We start from the raw sequence: 17,612 nt of genomic DNA, 5'->3' as shown, positions 1-17,612 counted from the left end.
GTTGTGACTCACTATCTCATCCTGGTCCAGCACGGCAGTATCAGCATGCCAGAAGCCACCCCTCCTGTGGAGCGAATAAGGCAGTTCGCCTCAACCATCCACCACCTATGCGAAAATCGACCAGACCAGCAATCCTCAAGGCAGGAGATCCTGCGTGAATGGGAGTCCTTCATGCTGGGCTGCGTGGTGGAGCTTGGGGCCCTCCTCGTGGACGCGGGGCCTGTCATCGATTCCTTGCCGTGCTGGGCTCTTGGCGCCATCACCGAATACGCACGAAGCCAGGAAGACACTGCGTACAGCCCCTCCCCTTTCCACATCATCCGGATCCTGGGCGCGCAGGAGGGCAGGGCGTTCGTGGGCCGCGATGATGGGCCACTAGGGGTGCTCCCCTTGGAGCAGATCACGGTCGACTGGGCCCCCGAAGGTGCGCCCTTCCCCACCATTCCTGCCGCCGCGTCTCATGCGCCTCCAGCCATTGCCTTCGTATCTCGCCGCCTGTCCCCAAATCTGTCTCACGGATCTGGCGGCTCCGTGGGCGGCATGCCCAATGAAAGGGCGATGCGTCAGGGGCGCGCCCCCAGTAGCCATGCTGCGGGCCAGCCGGAGATCGGCTCCGCGTCCAGTCGCCCCGAATACGGCACAAATGATGCAAAGCACCATGGGGAAAGCCGCGGCAGCCCTCCGTCGGCACGGGAGGCCAGTCCCATGGCCACACCGTTATCCGGCACAGCTCCGAAAAAGCGGGCACGTGACGAAACAGCCGGGGCGGGGCGAACCAAAAAGCCGCATGAAGTGACTGGCAGTAGCACCCCCGGGCCATCGGGACTCCGTGAACTGGCGCGACGGAGTGCCAACAGCAGAGGCAAGCGCGCCATCCGCCTCCCACCACTGAGCCTCCAGAACATGGCGACAACAAGGACGAAAGGCCACGGCTGGAGTGCCCCAGCCGCGGGAGTCCGCCCTGCAAGCCCGGCCTCGCGAGGCGCTTCCGGGCGGGTCAATTCATCCGCAGGTTCCTCTCCTTCGTCGTCGTCATCCAGGCCATCCAACAGTCCTCCCGGGATCGCCACGCCTCCACCGCCCGAGGCACCCTCCATTGCTTCTGCCCAGTCACGGGGAGGGAAAAGGCCTTTTGTTCCACCAGAGGCCGGGATTCCAGAATTTCCGTTGCAGCTCACCACAAAATACCCGATTGGCCGAATGCCCTATGTAAGTATCGAGTTAGGTGCGTCACATCGAGCAAACACGCTAACGCGCCCCAGCACCCTCAAGACCGCGTAGACCGGCGATGCGGCTCCTGCAAGCTGTTCGGGAAGCAGTGCGAGTTTTACCCCCTCGACCGCAAGGCCACTTGCCTCGTCTGCCTCAAAAAACACTTGCCCTGCGAGCTGAATGCCATCTCGGGTGGAACCGCTGGCGACACGGGCCGTTACAAGATGCTTCGGTATGGGATTAAAGCGGCAAACCCGAAGGTTTACGGCCTCTGGCCAGTGGAAGTCTCTGATCAGCTGTGGGGCATGAAGAGAGCCGACATCCCATCGTGGGGCGCGGATGTCATCGCCTTCTGGAATGACAAGCGCAAGCGCGATCGCGCGATCGCTCAGGGGGATGTCATCGGCCTCAAGTACCCCCGGGATTTCAGACGGAGGCTTGGGGATGTCACGATGAGCGAGGGCGAGCTTTCAAAGGTGCGCCGCAAAGCTGCCTTCACGCTGCCGTTTTTATGAACGCGTCGGCCCAAAGGATCACCCGGCCTACATGGCGCACCGGCGAAGAAGCGGCGCCGCCGTCAAGAAGGACAACGGTGCCGAGTTTCCGTCGAGCTCTGCGGGTAAGCGGCGGACTTCTTATGGCCCACACACCCCCTCTGAGCGCGTGCAAAAGGTGGCTCCAGCGGCTATAGCACACCGACTGATGACCAACGCCCACCCAAACGGGCCCGGATGAGGCCGCCTATGGCTCTCAGCAGCCACGGCAGTCCTGGGGCGACGCCTCCCTCAGTAGAGCCCACGGGAGCGGCCGTCGATATGGAGGCCGACCCGTCTCCAGGCAGCGTGGAGGGCGCCAGCAACACTGTCACGCACAGGCGCCCCATTAACCCCGCCTTCGCTCCTGCACACCCTGGGAGCGCGCCCCAGTGGGGCTTCGAGCAATTGGAGGCTCGTCTCACCGCCCTTGAGTCCCGGGTCCAGGGCTGGATGCACAGGCTGGAGGCCTGCGGCCGGGCCCGTGATGAGCGAATTGATGGCCTAGAGGTGGACATTCGGGCCATGATTCGGCCCTCGACGCTTTCTCCGATGACTTGTAGCCCTCCGTGGCGCAATGGAGGGGCGGTGGCGGCCGGCCCCAGGGAGGTGCGCTGCTCCCGGGCGGCCGCCCCTTCTGTGCGGCCCCGGGCCCGCCCGTCTCACAGAAAGCAGCGGCTTCCGGACCGGACAGCGACCCGGAGATGAGCTCCAATATTCGTAGGTCTGGGGCTATTATGCGCGCCTGCTGCATGAAGTAGCCTGTGCCTTAGCCGCAATGTTTTTGGGATATGTCGCAAATTTGTACCGTGGGCGAACGTGAAGGCGGCTCATTCTGGCGCGAGCGGCAGTGGTGGCGGCAGGGCGCCAGCTGTTCCAAGATCGACTGGCTGCGCAGACGCTTCTACTACAGGACAGAGAGTCGGCCGGCCAGGCCCCGGTCAGAGCCAGCCGTGCTAAGCCAGCAGGCGGCGCCGGTAACTGGATTGGCTTGGAACGGGCTGGCAGCGAGTGCAGGCGCCGAACTGGCGGAGTGACTGGGGCCCCGCTGTCAATGTAGATCGAGCGGAGACAATGCTGCTGTTACGGTCGCGGAGCGCGGAGGTCGGGCGAGTCGGAGACGAGCAGGAAGAAGGGTCGGATTAGAGGGACGCGCTTGACCTCGGGGAGGAGCCAGGAGGCAATCGCGTGGCGAGACAGTGAAGCGGGCGCAAGAATAAAGGCAGGGTGGCGGGCGATCGTATGCTAGGCGTCCGTTACAGGTGCGCGCTGCAGCCCATAATCAGACCGGCGGAGCAGGCCATAACAGCTGCGTTATAAGCCTACGGTGGTGATTCCCCAGATGCATCTGTTGCGATAGCGTGAGGTTCGAACGAGGCCCAACGAACGAGCGCCTCGGCCGAACGGGCTTTCTAGGCGTGGGTTGCCGTGGGTTGGGATGAGGGGACGCGCGCTAGCGCGCAAAAGGCCATCGCCTTTCGTCTCCTCCCGCATCGCACCCACGCAGCTCAAAGCGCACCCACCCATCATCCCAGCGCTTTGGTTGTGAGAGCGGCGCAGAACGCGTCGCACTCCGGCCTCGCGCTCAAGCGGACCGTCCGGATCGCGACTCACATTCGTGTTCTGCCCAGCATCGGGCCGACCTTCCCGGACGGGGCGCTCTGCTTTTCACTAGGACTGAACACGCGGGGCGCTACAGTGACCAGAGCGCCCCTCGGCCATGGTCTCCCTCACTGCCTGCCCGCACAAGGCTTTCACCACGCAACTAGGAAGCCTATCGATCGCAGGTGCGGATGCATGTGGTGCCGGCGGCCCAGTTGCGCCCCCGAGCTGCTCACGCAGGCCCAGCCATGGCACGGCGCGACACTGCCTGGGCCCTGCCACCTGAGCTCACCTCCTTTGTTTCACACCACACTTTGTATGCATTGGTGATCAAAATATATTTATCAGTGAACTATTACACAGGCAGACTAGCAAGTAACACGGTATACCACATCCACAACAATGCTGAGGCAGAGGCAGAGGCGGGTGCAGGCGGGCGACACGGGGAGGTGGGCAACGCGGACGTGCGGGCGCAGAGGCGGTGGGTGGGTGTGCGGGACGCGGGCGACGTGGGCGCAGGCAACGCGGCGGCGCCAAGAGGCAGCGACGCGCGCGCGGAGGCCGCAACGCGGCGAGGTGAAGGCGGGCGAGGTGGGCACGGAGGTGGGCGTGGAGAAGGCGGGCGAGGACGTGGGGGCGGAAGAGGGCGACGCGGTGACGAGCGACGCAGAGGAGGAGGGCGAGGACGTGGGCGGGACGAGGGCGGACGGAGGGGATGGCAAGGCTGAGGCGCGGGACGTGAAGGTGGGCGACGCGAAGCCGGGCGATGCGAGGGCAGGCGACGCGAGGGCAGGCGACGCGAAGGTGGGGAACGTGAAGGCGGGGGCGACGCGGAGGGCTCGCGGGAGGACAGGGAGGGCCGGGATGAAAAGGTGGTGGGCGACGTGGGTTGGGACGACACAGAGGAGCGTGGGATGGAGGTGGCGGGCAACGCGGTGGCGCAGATGGCCAACGCGGGCGGAGGTGAGGCCTTGAGGGAGGCGGCGGGCGATGCGGGCGGACTTGGCGATGTGGAGGTGGGTGACGCAGACGCGGATGAGGTGGGAGGAAAAGGGTGACGCGGGTGGTGGGCAGCGTGCAAGCGGGCGACGCGTGCGGAGGTGGGCAGTGCAGATGCGAGCGGCGCAGAGGAGGGTGGCGCGGGGCAGTGGGCGGCGCAGGAGAGGAGGGTGGCGCGAAGGAGGCGGGCTGCACGAAGGAGGCGGCAGGGGCGGGCGGAGTAGGGCGAGGAGGAGGGTGGTGCGGGTGAGTAGCGTAGGGCATCGCGGAGGCGGGTGGTGCAGGGGTTGGCGCAGGCGGGCGATGTGGATGGAGGAGAGCGGCACTGAGGAGGAGGAAGAGGACGTCCAAGCAGACGTTCTTGGCTGGCGGCAGGGGGCGTGGGTGGGCGTTGCAAGTGCAGGAGAGCAGAGTGGAGGACTCACCAGAACAACGGCCGCGGTACATCACCGCGGGACCGTGCATGGTCTCCTCAGCCTAACCTGCATCCGCCTGGGATGTCTGTCGCGGAATGAGTGTGGGAAAGAACGCAATAGCACGACCCGGAGGACAACGACGCGCTATTTTCGGATAAAAAAAGAGGCCATGGAAGTCACTGCATGAATAGATGGCCCAGGAGAGGAGGGAAGCGCACAGAAAGCGACGGGGCAAAGCGAGCCAACAGAGGGCGTGATGCGAAGCCCTAAGAGAATGCGGAAGAGAGAGCGCACTCACGACTTCAGGTCGAGACGGGAAGAGAAAAAATTCGCGGGGGAATCGGCGCTGATGCGCAGGGGAATCTGCCTACGGTCCGAGGGGAGGAGGAGGAGGAGGCGGGCGATTATGTCACTTAGCCGCCCCCAAACCAGCATAGTTTACGTGTCCCGCGGCAAGCAACTACACTAGTACAGGTGCTAACTAAAGATGACCCGAGCCCTGCTTAAACCAGCTGCGAGTCATACAATGAACCACGCTCGAGGCGCAACCGGGTCGAGACAGCGTTGGGAGACGCCGCGGGCATTAGCCGCTGTTACGGTCCGTTTCTTTGTTGTTACATGCCTGCATCATGTTGTATGTCTTCACGTGGGGACTTTTTGAGAAACATCCACGAGACATTGATCGTCAGCCAATCAGAACTCGAGTTTCCAAATCTACAAGGATGTTGGAAGAATGTTTTCGGCGCGTAGCATACTGCATGAGGCAAACATGACGCACCAAAGGAACACCGGGATACATTGGCTTATGCCCGGGCCGGTGAGAGGCATCGCCGGGGAAGCGCGTGCGCTGCTAGCACGCAGCTTCTGGTGCGGTTTGAGAGGGACGCGAGAGGTCAGCCACATGGCCCTCGAAGCGGACATGCGGAGGGTGAGGGGGTCGAAGCTGGTTTCGCGCAGCGTTTCTGGTGGGGAAGGGGACTCAGGCGTGGCGCCGCTGTCAAACCCGCATCCTCCGGTTATCGCCCATTGTGGAGTCGTGGGCGGGTCTTGAACAGCTGCTGCGAAGAATGCAGCTCCGGAGCCAGAAGCTGGAAGCGGTGATCACATTCATGGGGAGGATGGGGCGAGCCGCGGCCCTGCGGCACCTGCTTATGACATGGCCACGTAGGCTGTAAAGGCGCTGGGACTTGCGCATGGGACCCGAGCCCCGGCGGGGGTGATCGCGCGGGCGTGCCCGGATGCGGGGTGGACAAAGGAAGCGCTCGAAAGCTTTTCAAGATATGAATGCATGGATAATAAACACGCATCATGCTATTCATCCACCTCTCTTTCTGCCTTGCTCGCTGTGGGACGAGCCCCTCTTGCCCCCACGCTGCTAGATCAGTGGCCCAGAGGTCCGCTGAAGCAGCGCCTTCGCCCGCCGCCTGCTGGGCGATTTTCAGCTCCTCCAGGGCCGTCCCAATGAGCGCACAGGCTTCGGAGACCCGGCCACCCTTGCCTCCTGCGTCGTCACCGCGCTTTGTGATCTTTGCAAGGAGCTTCTGCTCGGCGAGCTGCATCTTGGCCACGACGCCATTGAGCAGGCCGGTGAGCCCGCCTGTCGATGGAGTTAAGCAGGGAGCCGGGGAACCAAAGAAGCGGCTCACCATTCGGCCTGCCGTTTGCGGTCTGGGCGCCGGGGTCCGTTTGGCCTCCGGACAGGTCCACTGGGCTGACGCAGGGCCAGGCCGCCCCGGCATCCAAAACGAGGGCCCGTTGCTGAGCAGCGCCCCGCGGCTCAAGGAAAGCCCTGCGTTTCTTAGCCGGTGGCGGCGTTCCTAAGTCGCTCCCTGCCCGAACGCGTTTCCGGGACACGTTTGGCGGAGCACGTTTCTCTCCAGTCGACGGAAGGGAGCCAACGGCGGCCACGCCGCGTGTGACGCCAGCGCGAAGCCGGGCTTCGACTGCTGCCAGGTCGTCATACGGTGCGGTTTGTTGGGCTGGAGGGATCGACGCCGCCAGCGTCGCTGCATTTCTTGCCACCATCGCTGCGAGCGCGGGCATTTCCGGACGCTTCAGTGGGGCTGGCAGTTTGCTTGACGCTGGTGCCGTGGAGAATGTGGTGTGGGGGGTGCTCACGGCGCTTTGTTTTACCTTGCGAGACATGATCAGGCTGAACGGGTTCGCGATTGTCGATGCTTTTGCGTTGGAGGGCGCCTCAGGGCACAGGGCGCCCGGGATGGAGACGTCAGTGCGGGAAGGGGCCACAGGTGTCGCATTTTGGAGATCGCTGGACACGGGGCTGGTCGCCAAGACTGAGTCAAGTGCGCCCTGGCGATCAGCGTGCAGGGGAGACCCGTTCTAGAAATCCGTTTAGCACCGCTATGCCTGTGGGAGGGCATCAGGGCTTACCCTTTGCCGCACAAGAGCGGCGTCGCCCAGCATCTTCAGGCGCCACCAGCCATCCAGCGGTGGCTCCGGATGCATGCCACGTTTATTAACCGCTGTGTGGAGGATGCCGTAGGCGATCGCACCAGATGAGGCGATCTTCAAATCTTTGTGCAACGGCGGAAATAATCTGGCCACCACCCACTCTGTGACAGGGCGGCCCAGGCGGAGGTCGATTTCTCTGTTTGCCTCATGGATGGCGGCCAATAGGTCCGGGCCAGGAGTCCCTGCGGCCTGAAAAGGGCAGTGCAGTTCGCAGTGGGCTGGGGCGATCATGAACTGCACCACGACCCAGCCTCCTGCCCCCTCGTCATACCATGGGGCTATGATGATGGCACTGGGGGGCGAGATGAGGGCGTCGACGGCGTCTGCAACCGCGGCCGCGGGAGGTGGAGTCTGGGGAGAGGAAACGAAGGGCCCGGCGACCACGAAATTTCCGTCGGGGAATTCTACTTGAGCGTCGCGTTGGAGAGCAGGAAGGCAGGCCGAGAAAGCTTCCACGTCAAGCGGTGCGTCTGAAAGGAGCGCCTCTGCGATGCGGCGAAGAGGGATGCTGAGGGCATCACGCGGTCGAATATGCTGGGTGCGAACTCGCCATCAGCTGTGGCCCACCCCTCCCTCACCGCAGCACGGTGGATCCATCGCATCTTCTCCTCCCAGAAGAGTTTGCCCCCCCAGACGGCGTCGTAAGCGCGCAATAGCGCAATCGCCCAAGGAGGGTGGCGGAGGCCGGGGGTGGAAGGATGAATGACGGATTGAAACGACCCAGCCCGGTCAAGGGTTTGCCGCAGGGAGGGGAGCACCACGCGAGGGTGGTGGGCTTCGTAGACCCACAAAGGGAGCTCGGATGCGGGGTCCGTTCGTCATTCGAAAACTCCACTATCCCCTCCGCTGGAGAGGTGCCATCCGGGGCTTGATGTGTTGGCTGCCAGACCATGAGCTCCAAGACCGTGACGCCCGGTGGTGGGAAATACTCGTCCTCCACTGATTTTGGCGGACAGGCAGCGGCGGATGTATCCCATTGTGAGCGGTCGGGGGAGACAGGGGCTTTGAAGCGACTGGCGCTGCGTGCCCTGGGGGGCGGGGATGGAAAGAAGGGAGGGGAGATTGTGGGCAGCGGTGCATGCACGGAGAAGAGGGCACCACCGGAAGTTGGGTTGACGGAGCCTGGATCGACATACATCGGCTGAGCTGGGACTTGGGGAAGGAGTAGGTGGGCTATATCGGATCCTGGAAGCGCATGGGGGGGGGCGCTTGCTGGTGGGCCGAGAGGGCCTGTGGCCGGTTCGCTGGATGGCTGCGGCGCAACGGAAGGGTTACTGGAAACGTGGCCATGCGTGCTATCGTGGGCCGGCTGTGCGTGCATGGGTGTCGCGGGGAGGCCTGCTTCCCATTTGGCGGTCGTACTGTAGGACGTCGGTGACGGGCAGGGAGAAGGCCCGAAGAGGCAGTCTCGAAAGATGGTGGGGGTTGCCGGCGTCGAAGACGGAGTATCGAAGCAAATGGCCCCCATGTGCGCCCGAGTCGGCGAAGGAAAGGGCTTCAGGCGCAGCGGGAAGCCAAGCCCATCAGCGACAGCCACCAAGGAAGGGCTGGTGGGGAGATGGGCGATCGGGCTTGGACTTGGGGCCGACTGAGTGTCTGGACAGCCGAACCCCCCTGGTGGGTCAGAGTGTGTGGGCCGTTTCTCGGGGGTGTCTCGGGGTTGCCCGCTAGACGGTGCGGAGTCAGCCGGAGGCTGAAGCATCCCCGGCTCATCGCGTGTGCTCATGCATGAATCGGATGATAGGGGGGCTTCGTTTCCAGGCTCAAAGGTCGTCTCGGAGGCGGAAGGGGTGCAGAACCATTCCGAGGGAATCTCCAGAGGGCCAACTCTGGCCTCGGATCCATTTTGCGGCCCGCCGGAGACTGCATGGCCATCAGAAAAACCAGCGTTCAAGCCACATCCCGACATACCTCCGAAACCAACAGCCATGGGGTCAGGCAAAAGGCGTTTTTCAGATGGGGAAATGGTGGTGAGAAGGCGTATGGGCCGGCTGGTGGGGACTTGAGGCGGCCAGGCGGCTTCTTTGTGAGGCGGCGCGGTGCCAGCAGGGGCAGTTTCTCACGGGGCGGCCACGTCTTGGGAGGACGCGCACGGGGCCCGCGCTCTCCTCAGCCCCCGCCCCGCTTTCCTGCCAACCCCCGCCCCGCGTTCCTGCCAACCTCCGCGCCTGACAGTCGCTCCCCCCGTGTCCTTCACTGTGGCCCTCCCTCTTCCCCGCTGAATCTCAGGCCACCGAAATGAGCCAAGGCGCCATACCCGACGCTGCTCTTGAGGAGCTCATCCAACTCGCGTCCGCCATCCACCACGTGTGCGAGGCATGCCCTGGACGAGTCAAGACCACCGACCCCCACCTCACTGAGCGCTTGAACGACTGGCTCCGAACGGCCGCCGAAAGGCTCGCTGAGTTAGTGGCCGAATACGACGCAGGCATTGAAAGCATCCCCTGTTGGGCCTTTGGCGCACTCCTCGAGTACGGCAGCGCCCAGTGTGCCTGCCTGGCGAGGAGTATGTCGCCTCGGTGCTCAATATTCGCCCTCACACGGACGCTGCAGCAGTGGGAATGGAAATGAGGCTCCGCGGAAATAATAACGGGCTTATTGGTGTCATCCCTCTCGAGCATGTGGCTCAAGAATGGGCATTCGATGGTGAGCTCTGTCTTGTGATGTCCCCACAGGCGTCTTATTTCTGGCAGCGATTTACGCGATAGATTGCCTTCCGCCGCTCCCTGCGAGGGGGCAGTCTCCTGCGACCCCATCCGAGAACGGGAGCCCGCTGCCCTCGAGCCCCCCAAAAGGTAACCAGCCTGCGTTGCCCATGTCAGCATCACTCATGGGTTCGCGGCTGAACAGCGAGAAAAGAGAATCGCGAAAAGCGCAACCGCCGCATCGGTAAGCCCCACGCCGCTCATGAAGTCTCCAATTCACATTGCGGCCAGAACGCGCGGCCACGCCGCTCCCTTCGAGGCAACCGTCATCGGCGAGCTCATCCGAGAATGGGAGCCCGCCGCCCTCGAGCCCACCAACAGGTGAAACACGTCCGCCTGGCCCCCTTCGAGATCGCTCACGCAGTTGCGGCCGTTCAGCTATACAACGCAAGCGCAAAGGGCGCCAACGCGAAACCGGCAGTGAGCCCCCATGCCTCTCGCCTGGTCCTAAACTCACGCCGTTCATAGAACGAATCCCCACACCGCCCCCTCCAAGCGCAGCATCCCCACCGCGGCCGGCAGCACCTCGTGATGCAGGCAAGAGGGCGTCGCGTCGCCCAAGCCGCGCGCTAGAGGACCAGGCGGCCGGCCGGAGCAACGGGCGCGCGAGGCCGTCCTCCCGGGCCCGTGGCCGGTCACTGACGCGGGGGGGCTCACACGTTAGCAGCAGGGCCCGCTCGTGCAGCAATGGCAGGAAGAAAAGTGAGCCAATGTCGGCGGAAGACGGCATCCCGGAATTCCCGGGAGACCTCAAGGCCAACTTTCCATACGGCACGATGCCTCAAGTGAGTGGCCGCGAACCCACATTGCCCTGAAAACACCCATTCATAGCCCATGCCTTAGCACCAAAGCCTCGGAATTGACCGGAGATGCCCGCCTTGCCAGAAGAAGGGCATAGAGTGCCGGTTCTACCCCTTGGCGCAAAAAGCAGCTTGCGTCGGCTGCACGTCGTCAAAGACCGGCTGCACAGTCACCCAAGTCGCTGGCGGCACTACCGGAAGGTGCTCACGAGCAGGCAGATACCGCCAGCTTCGGTACGCGATCCTCGCCGCCAATCCAAACGTCTATGGCTACGATCACGGTCTCCTTTCGGATGCTTGGTACGGCGCTGGGAACAAGAGCATCCCTGACTGGGCTTGGTCGGTCATTGTCCACTGGGAAAAGCACAAGTCTGACAGAGACGAAGTCGTTGAGGCCCGCGGCGGCATCCCACTGGTATACCCGGAGGCTTTCGCCGCACAACTTGGAGAAATCACTTTAGAGGACGAGCTCCATGAGGTAGCCACTTCATTCGGCATAGGAGTCCTGTGTTGACATGGATACAGGACGACGAGCGGCTTGCAGGCCGGGAGACGGACTCTACGCAGACACCGGCTAAGCGCAAGGCGTCAGGCCACAGCAGAGGCAAGCGCCTCCAGTCCAGGACTTTCTGCCTGCATACTTATGGCCTTGCAGACAGCTGGGGCCCCAGGGCCTCACAATCTCAGCGCAAAAAGGCACGCGCCACACGGGCACGCCCCCCATCCCCGGCAACAGCGGCCTACAACCAGCCCCGGCGTCCACCTGGTGCGTCTCATCTGAGCGCGGCACAACCGGCAGTCACTGAATGCCTCCAGGAGGAGTTTTCGACAACGTCCGGTTGTCCGAGACGCCGTCCATGGATTCGTTAAGGCAATGGGCGGCCGTGCACGCACCCCCTGGCTTCCCGTCTCCGAGCGCCATCGACAAACTTTGGGAAAAGGCCAGCTCAATCGAAAGCCAGCTGAGGGAGGCGACGCAAGAGCACGGGACACTCGCTGCCATGGTCCGTGACCTGCGTGACATAGCCGCCAAGGAAGATGCGGCCATTGGGGGTCTTTACGCAGAGCTTCAATCCGCTGGTGCACAGCCAGGACGGGAGGGGATGCCTGGTGAGCTAGGCCTGCAGCACGCATTCCCGGACCTCGGGCCCCCAGCGACACCGAGCATGTTCGCGAATTTCCAAATCTCCAGCCCCAGCCTGCACTTGAGAGGGCCTCCCTCCTCAGGAAGCCCTCCCAGCGGCTCCCTGGGCAGCACATAGCCACTCATTCGTGACCCGTGCCGCCGCTGGCTCCTCGCCTGTAAATGCGGCCCGGGCGCAAGGCACCTTTCTCGCCGTACCTTAGCCTTCCTCGAAAATCGATGCTTTGTTTCCCCACCTTGAGGGGCCTTTGGAAAGCGTCCGCTCGCGCGCACGAAGCGCAGCGTTGTTGCAAATTTGGTGCGACCTCCGGCGGGGCTCGACAGCCCACGGGAGTGCGGCCTCCGGCGGGACTCGATAGCCGACGGGAGTGCGGCCTCCGGCGGGACTCGATAGCCGACGGGAGCTCAATGCTGCTGGGCAGGGCTTACGGGTGCGGCATATCCGCCTCCGACGTGCGTCTGCCCCTCCGTTTGAGGCGCCACGGGGCTATGCATAAGCTCGCTTGGGCGCGCTGTGGCCGCGTGTTCCACGGCGGTGGGGGCGGAAATGCGGCGGATCGAAGCCCAATGCCACGAGACTTAGGCGCAGCCACTGGCTGTGGCTCAAGCTGGGCCGAGCGAAGAGTCTCTAGGAATGGCCTGCTTAATATCCCTGTCCCAGCATGACAAGTCCTACAGATTTCATTTTTCACTCCCTTCAAACGCCTGCCTTCATAGACTAATATACCGAACGGCTTACACGCGTCCAAATGCAATCGGTCCTCCACCACATTCAAACCTCTGGCTGACCCGAACGCAGCCGGGCGGCTTCAGATGGCCCCATTGCGGCCCTCTGTGGTGCGCCGCGCTTCGTCTATTGCGTCCTCGGCCCGCTGCAAAAAAGCGATGGCAGAGCGGATGGCTTCCCGGCGTTTGCCAGTTTGGTACGCGGCGAGCTCCACGCGTGCGCGCTGAACGCCATCTTGTGCCGCTGTGAGGAGTGCACCGAAATGCCCTAGACCCCCGTCAGTGGGCAGAGAGTCCGCGAAGGAAAGAAGACGCACGCTCTCCAGGCAGGGATGGCGTGCTGATGTGCCCCTCCAAAGGGCTGCCAGCACCCGTCTCCATGGACTGCCCCTCGTCCTGGACCCCATGAGTGGCGAGCCATCTAGCTGCAGCATGCTTGATACCTCTGCTGCAGACTGCGTGCTGCCTGCGGAGGGCGAAGGAGGCAGGGGGGCCAAGCCCTCGCGCCCGGCTTCTGATGCTCTTCGCTGCCTCAAGAACGCCGCTAGTGATGCAAACCGCGCCTTGATGGGCAACGCCGTGCCCGAGGACCCTATTGGGGCTGGTACCCCAGCCCTGGTGCCGCTCCCGGGCATGCCTGTGGGCTGGGGATCTGCGTTCGACCGGGCCGAAGCCGCTGGCGCCGTCGCCGTGGTCCACGTGCCGCCGGGGGTCTTTGGGGCCAGGAGCGCGCCCCAGGGAATATCCTGCATGCGGATGACGCTGCTGTTGAAAGATGGTGCAGGGGCTGTAGCCGTGGCAGGGTGCGCCGCTTTCGCGCCGCTCTCCTCCTCCACACAGCTGCCCGAGCTGGTGTTGGAGGCATCGGTGCTGGGCCTCCTCGCGAGGGCGCGCATAGGGCCGGCCATCAGGACCACCTCAGAACCGCTGCTGGAGGGCGCTGCAGCGCCATCGACTGCGATATGCCGCTGTCCCCGCGCGACGATGGGCCGACCATTCTGGTGTGCTGGGTCAGTGATGCCTGGGGTTGGGGGCGCCAAGACCCACCTCCTTCCAAACATCCACCACCGCCATCAGCATCTTCGCCCGGTGATATTTGGCGCGCTCCGGGGACCAAGGCAGTGTTTCAGGGGCGATAAAAAGCTGCAAGGAGTTGAAGACTGCAGAGCCGCATGAGAAGTCATCCCGCTGGGTTGCAACGGATGGGGCCTGGTCGTCGAGCTCCCATGGGGTGCTCTTGCGCTTCAGGTGCTTGTCAATCGCCCGCCCGGTGCGACGTACTGGCTTCTCAATGCGTGGGCTGGGGCGGCCGCGGCTACGAAGGGAGTCGAGGATTGCATATTTGCGGGAGGCGACCTGAAAGCGAACCGCCGCCCAGTGATGTCCCTCTTCGTCATGCCATGGAACCAAAATGGTCGACTGCGTGGGATCTGCCAGGTCGCAGAAGACGTGGGCGAGCGCGCTGTCCTTTCTTACGCCTGCGCGGTCGGGGGCGAACTGGGTGTCTGCGATCACTATGGACTTTGCCTGTGGGGACTTGCGTATCTGCACCCGGAGATGCTGCAGCGCTTCGTGCAAGACTTCGTCATTGATGCTGAGCTGGGACATGATCTTCCTGGCGTAAGAGATTAGGTCACGGTGGAACGCAGGGAGGCAGTCTATCGCCATCATGATCTGCGAAAGCTCCCCAGTTGGCCACTCCTCTTCTGCGTCGCCCGTTATCGCGAACTGAGCAACTTCATCCCAAGCGTGCTTCGTCTCCCAAATGCTCTGGTAGACGGCCCAAACGATCACGGCCCAAGGAGGATAACGGTGGGATGGAGCCGCTGGGTGAATGGCCGACTGGTATCGCCCGTTCGCGCGCGAAACGTCCTTGAGGCTGGGGAGCTTGAGCGGCGTGTGGTCCATTTCAAAAACCCAGAGAGGAAGATCCTCTGGCGCAGTTCTGGCATCGTGTGAGAACACCGCTTCTCCCAGACGGAGGGCGGCGGGCGGCGGGGGAGAACGGCTGGGCCGCCAGCCCCGTAGGTCGACGACGCGGGCGCCCGGAGGGGGATAGAAAGCCTGTTGGGCGGAAATTGGCACCCGCGATGCGTCGGCTGTGTCCCATCCTGCAAAACTTGGAGTGGAGCTTGCCCATTTGACAGAAGGGGCTGGAGGAAGTCCCTCCTGCACCATAGTGGGACGCCGCTGCCGCTCTCTCGTGCCCTTGTTGTGTGCATTTCGGCTTGACGAGCGCCGGGATTCCATGATGCAGAAGCCTGTGAAACACAGCCTTCAGTGCTCGCCCAGCAGAGCAATGTAGAATGAGGTACCTGTGGTCGCGGAGAGGCCCTCATAAGGCGACGGGGCTTAGCGCACCTCTGCCACGACGTGTGACCAGTGCTTTCCCACAGTCTTTGGCGTCCGCCCCGGTTTCAGCCCTGCTCATGCACACCCCACCCCGATCCGCCCTCACTCCTCGCATCACCTCCTCAGTCTACACACGATGTCCAACCTCACCCTAGAGGACCTCCCTCTAGCCGTCCGGTCTCTCGTCCCCCAGATCCGCCAGCTCGCCTCGGCGATTCACTACGCCTGCCTGCACCGGCCAGATCGCGCCACAGCAACACCGCGACTCGTCGAACATTGGGAAAACTGGCTAGCAGAGGCCACCAAGGCCTTGGGGATGGTGGTTTTGCCGATATTAAGTGACATTCCTGCGTTACCCAGCTACGCCATCGGTGCGTTGGCTGAGTTTGGCCAAGGGTTCTTGACCCAAGAGCACAAGCCGTCTGCGTTCAACATTCAAGCTTTGCGCGGCAACGAAGACGACTTTGGCACCCTGTACATCAAAGCCAGTGTGGTTGGCACAGATGACGGTGTTTTGGGTGTTCTTCCGCTGCCCGACGTCGAGGCCACATGGCTACGTGAAGGTTCGTCATCCATCACCCTTGCGTCGCTGGCCTAACAACACCCCAGCCATCGACAGCGTGGGCAATGGCAACAGCGTGAAGAGCAGCACCTCTGATGACCGTGCCAGAGGCACGAAAGGTTCGTGCGCGTTGCTCCCATCTCTACCACCCATTCTGAACGTATTGTAGAAGGAATCGGGTGCACGGGCGCAGGAAGCGCGGTAGCTGGGCGCACTGCGCAACAGGGTTCTGGTTCGGGTGCTGGTGGTGAGTTTTTTCTCCAGCATGCTGGACCGTCTCCAGCTGAGCCTCAATGGGCCATCCCAGAGCGCAGTCACCGCGTCCCCCATATGTCTCCCACGCGTAGGCCAACGCGCCGCGCTTCCACCGTGGCTCGAAAACCATCCAGAAGGACCCGCCCTCCTTCCCAGCTTCCTGGACGCCAAGCCTCCCCAGGCTTGCATGGCACAGGGCGCCAGATAGCGGGGGGGGATGACGGTGTTCCTCCTGAATATGGAATCCCTGCTTTTCCCGTCGCGCTTGGTGGGCAGATGCCGATGGGGCGTATGCCACATGTTACGTCCCTTTCCCACCCGATAGTGAGGGCGATGCTGATCCTCGGTGGCCTGCAGCATCCTGGGATGAACGTCGACAGGCGGTGTAGAGGCTGCGTGGACGGAGGTGGGCCTTGTGAGTTCTATCCGCTGGACCGGGAGGTCGGTTGCATCTGCTGCAAGAAGAAGAACAGGGTCTGCGAGCTAGTGGCCATTGCTGGGGGGTCTGGGTCCCTGCTCGGTCGCTACAGAATGCTCCGCTACGCCATCATGGTGGCCAACCCAGAGGTGTACGGGTGGGACCCGACGAGGGCGTCCTCAAATTGGGCCCGGGCGCCTGAAGAGGACATACCGACTTGGGCGCTCCTGTTGATCTTATTCTGGGAGGACGAGGAGAGGCGAAGCTGGGCGATAGAAAATGAATCCGTCGTCATGCTGGTGTACCCTACGAGTTTCAGCCTACGTCTTGGGCTGATCAATATGTGGGATTCTGAGAACACTGAGGTGCGCCTCTTGCTAACGCTCGCAGGCTGTCGCTGATCACGCAGCAGGCATACGCCGGTTTTCAGCGCCGTGCTGGATCCTCGTGCGCCTCGGACAAAGAGGGCGACTCCAGAGCCGGGCCCCATCTGGGATACGAGCGGGCGTGGTCAGAGGGAAATGGCACAGATGCTGGTGGGTCCCTGCGCGAGTGCATACAGGTCCTGCTCATTCAGCAAGTGCCGTCTCTCTAGCTCCACCTGAGGGATCTGTTTTGGCCTGGCTGCACGGCGAGACAGGGACCCGAGGCTGCTTACTCGAAGAGAGGATGGTCCGGCTCGAGCAGGGCGTCGCGAACCGGAAAAAAGAAAACGAGAAGCTGCGCCAAGAGATCATGGGGCTGCAGATGGCCGCACGTGGGCGAGGGGATCACCTGGCGATGCTGCGAGAGATGCTCAAAGCGGTGCAGTCCCCCTCCCCCGATGCCCATGCTCGAGCCACTGCTGCCGCCGCCCCCCTTGATCCCCTGTCGCCACTGCCAGGGCTTCCAACAGGGCTCTAGCACGCGGCTCTTCGGAATAGCATGGGGGAGGGACAGCCAAGGGGCACAGCGTCCCCATTGTAGACACCCTTTCGGTAGAGCACGTATTCCGTAGCATCCTGGCGCTCGGTGCCCGTCCTGTAATGCATTCTGCTCGCCCGGCGAGTCTGTCGCTCGCGCCAGCCGTAAGGTAGGCCGCGAAGGCTCCAAATCTGCTGCCCGATCGGCATTCTCCCGCGACCCGTCCACCTGGCGATGGCGCCGAGGAGGAGGAGGAGGAGGAGGAGGAGGAGGAGGAGGGTTGAGCCTGGGCGTTTCCGCCAACAGAGTGGGCGGTAATCCAGCCCCAGAGTATGGCTGCGCTTATCGCCCCCGCGTCGCTGCTGATCGGCAACCGAATGCCGGCGGGGGACGGTCCCCGGAAGCCCAATTGATTAGCGCCTTTGGTAGCCGAGTGGAGCTGGCGCTTCACGGCGGGCACCCATTTGCCAGCCAGCAGGCCCTCCCTGCCACAACATGCTCCCTCCAGTCCAC

At 63.2% G+C, this 17,612-nt stretch overlaps 5 protein-coding genes across 5 annotated transcripts; 3 read left to right on the top strand and 2 right to left on the bottom strand.

Annotated features, from left to right (window-relative positions):
• Nucleotides 1-45: 45 nt before the first annotated feature.
• On the top strand, nucleotides 46-2,782 carry BXZ73DRAFT_83590 (uncharacterized protein; the record flags this gene model as incomplete). Its single annotated transcript, XM_048023931.1, has 5 exons — nucleotides 46-1,209; nucleotides 1,263-1,688; nucleotides 1,744-1,831; nucleotides 1,885-2,354; nucleotides 2,519-2,782. 5 exons carry the CDS (start codon nucleotides 46-48, stop codon nucleotides 2,780-2,782), a joined length of 2,412 nt encoding a protein of 803 aa, XP_047870894.1.
• Nucleotides 2,783-3,715: 933 nt separating this feature from the next.
• Nucleotides 3,716-9,164, bottom strand: BXZ73DRAFT_109014 (uncharacterized protein; the record flags this gene model as incomplete). Its single annotated transcript, XM_048017243.1, has 6 exons — nucleotides 3,716-4,671; nucleotides 6,234-6,359; nucleotides 6,409-7,102; nucleotides 7,154-7,719; nucleotides 8,597-9,097; nucleotides 9,146-9,164. The coding sequence occupies 6 exons, from the start codon at nucleotides 9,162-9,164 to the stop codon at nucleotides 3,716-3,718; spliced, it is 2,862 nt and encodes a 953-aa protein (XP_047870893.1).
• Nucleotides 9,165-9,472: 308 nt separating this feature from the next.
• On the top strand, nucleotides 9,473-12,001 carry BXZ73DRAFT_83587 (uncharacterized protein; the record flags this gene model as incomplete). The annotated part of the gene is made up of 9 exons (XM_048023930.1): nucleotides 9,473-9,740; nucleotides 9,791-9,880; nucleotides 9,943-10,123; nucleotides 10,171-10,260; nucleotides 10,304-10,359; nucleotides 10,408-10,724; nucleotides 10,783-11,217; nucleotides 11,265-11,505; nucleotides 11,556-12,001. 9 exons carry the CDS (start codon nucleotides 9,473-9,475, stop codon nucleotides 11,999-12,001), a joined length of 2,124 nt encoding a protein of 707 aa, XP_047870892.1.
• Nucleotides 12,002-12,888: 887 nt separating this feature from the next.
• BXZ73DRAFT_83586 (uncharacterized protein) lies at nucleotides 12,889-14,787 on the bottom strand (the record flags this gene model as incomplete). The annotated part of the gene is made up of 3 exons (XM_048023929.1): nucleotides 12,889-13,005; nucleotides 13,053-13,607; nucleotides 13,657-14,787. The coding sequence occupies 3 exons, from the start codon at nucleotides 14,785-14,787 to the stop codon at nucleotides 12,889-12,891; spliced, it is 1,803 nt and encodes a 600-aa protein (XP_047870891.1).
• Nucleotides 14,788-15,097: 310 nt separating this feature from the next.
• Nucleotides 15,098-17,099, top strand: BXZ73DRAFT_83585 (uncharacterized protein; the record flags this gene model as incomplete). The annotated part of the gene is made up of 6 exons (XM_048023928.1): nucleotides 15,098-15,524; nucleotides 15,571-15,642; nucleotides 15,693-15,770; nucleotides 16,104-16,561; nucleotides 16,609-16,732; nucleotides 16,792-17,099. 6 exons carry the CDS (start codon nucleotides 15,098-15,100, stop codon nucleotides 17,097-17,099), a joined length of 1,467 nt encoding a protein of 488 aa, XP_047870890.1.
• Between the last annotated feature and the right edge of the window lie 513 nt (nucleotides 17,100-17,612).

The sequence above is a fragment of the Epithele typhae genome, assembly GCF_022376455.1.
Source record: "Epithele typhae strain CBS 203.58 chromosome Unknown BXZ73scaffold_205, whole genome shotgun sequence".
Classification (NCBI taxonomy): Eukaryota; Fungi; Basidiomycota; class Agaricomycetes; order Polyporales; family Epitheliaceae; genus Epithele; species Epithele typhae.
This window is presented reverse-complemented; position numbering and strand designations above follow the sequence as displayed.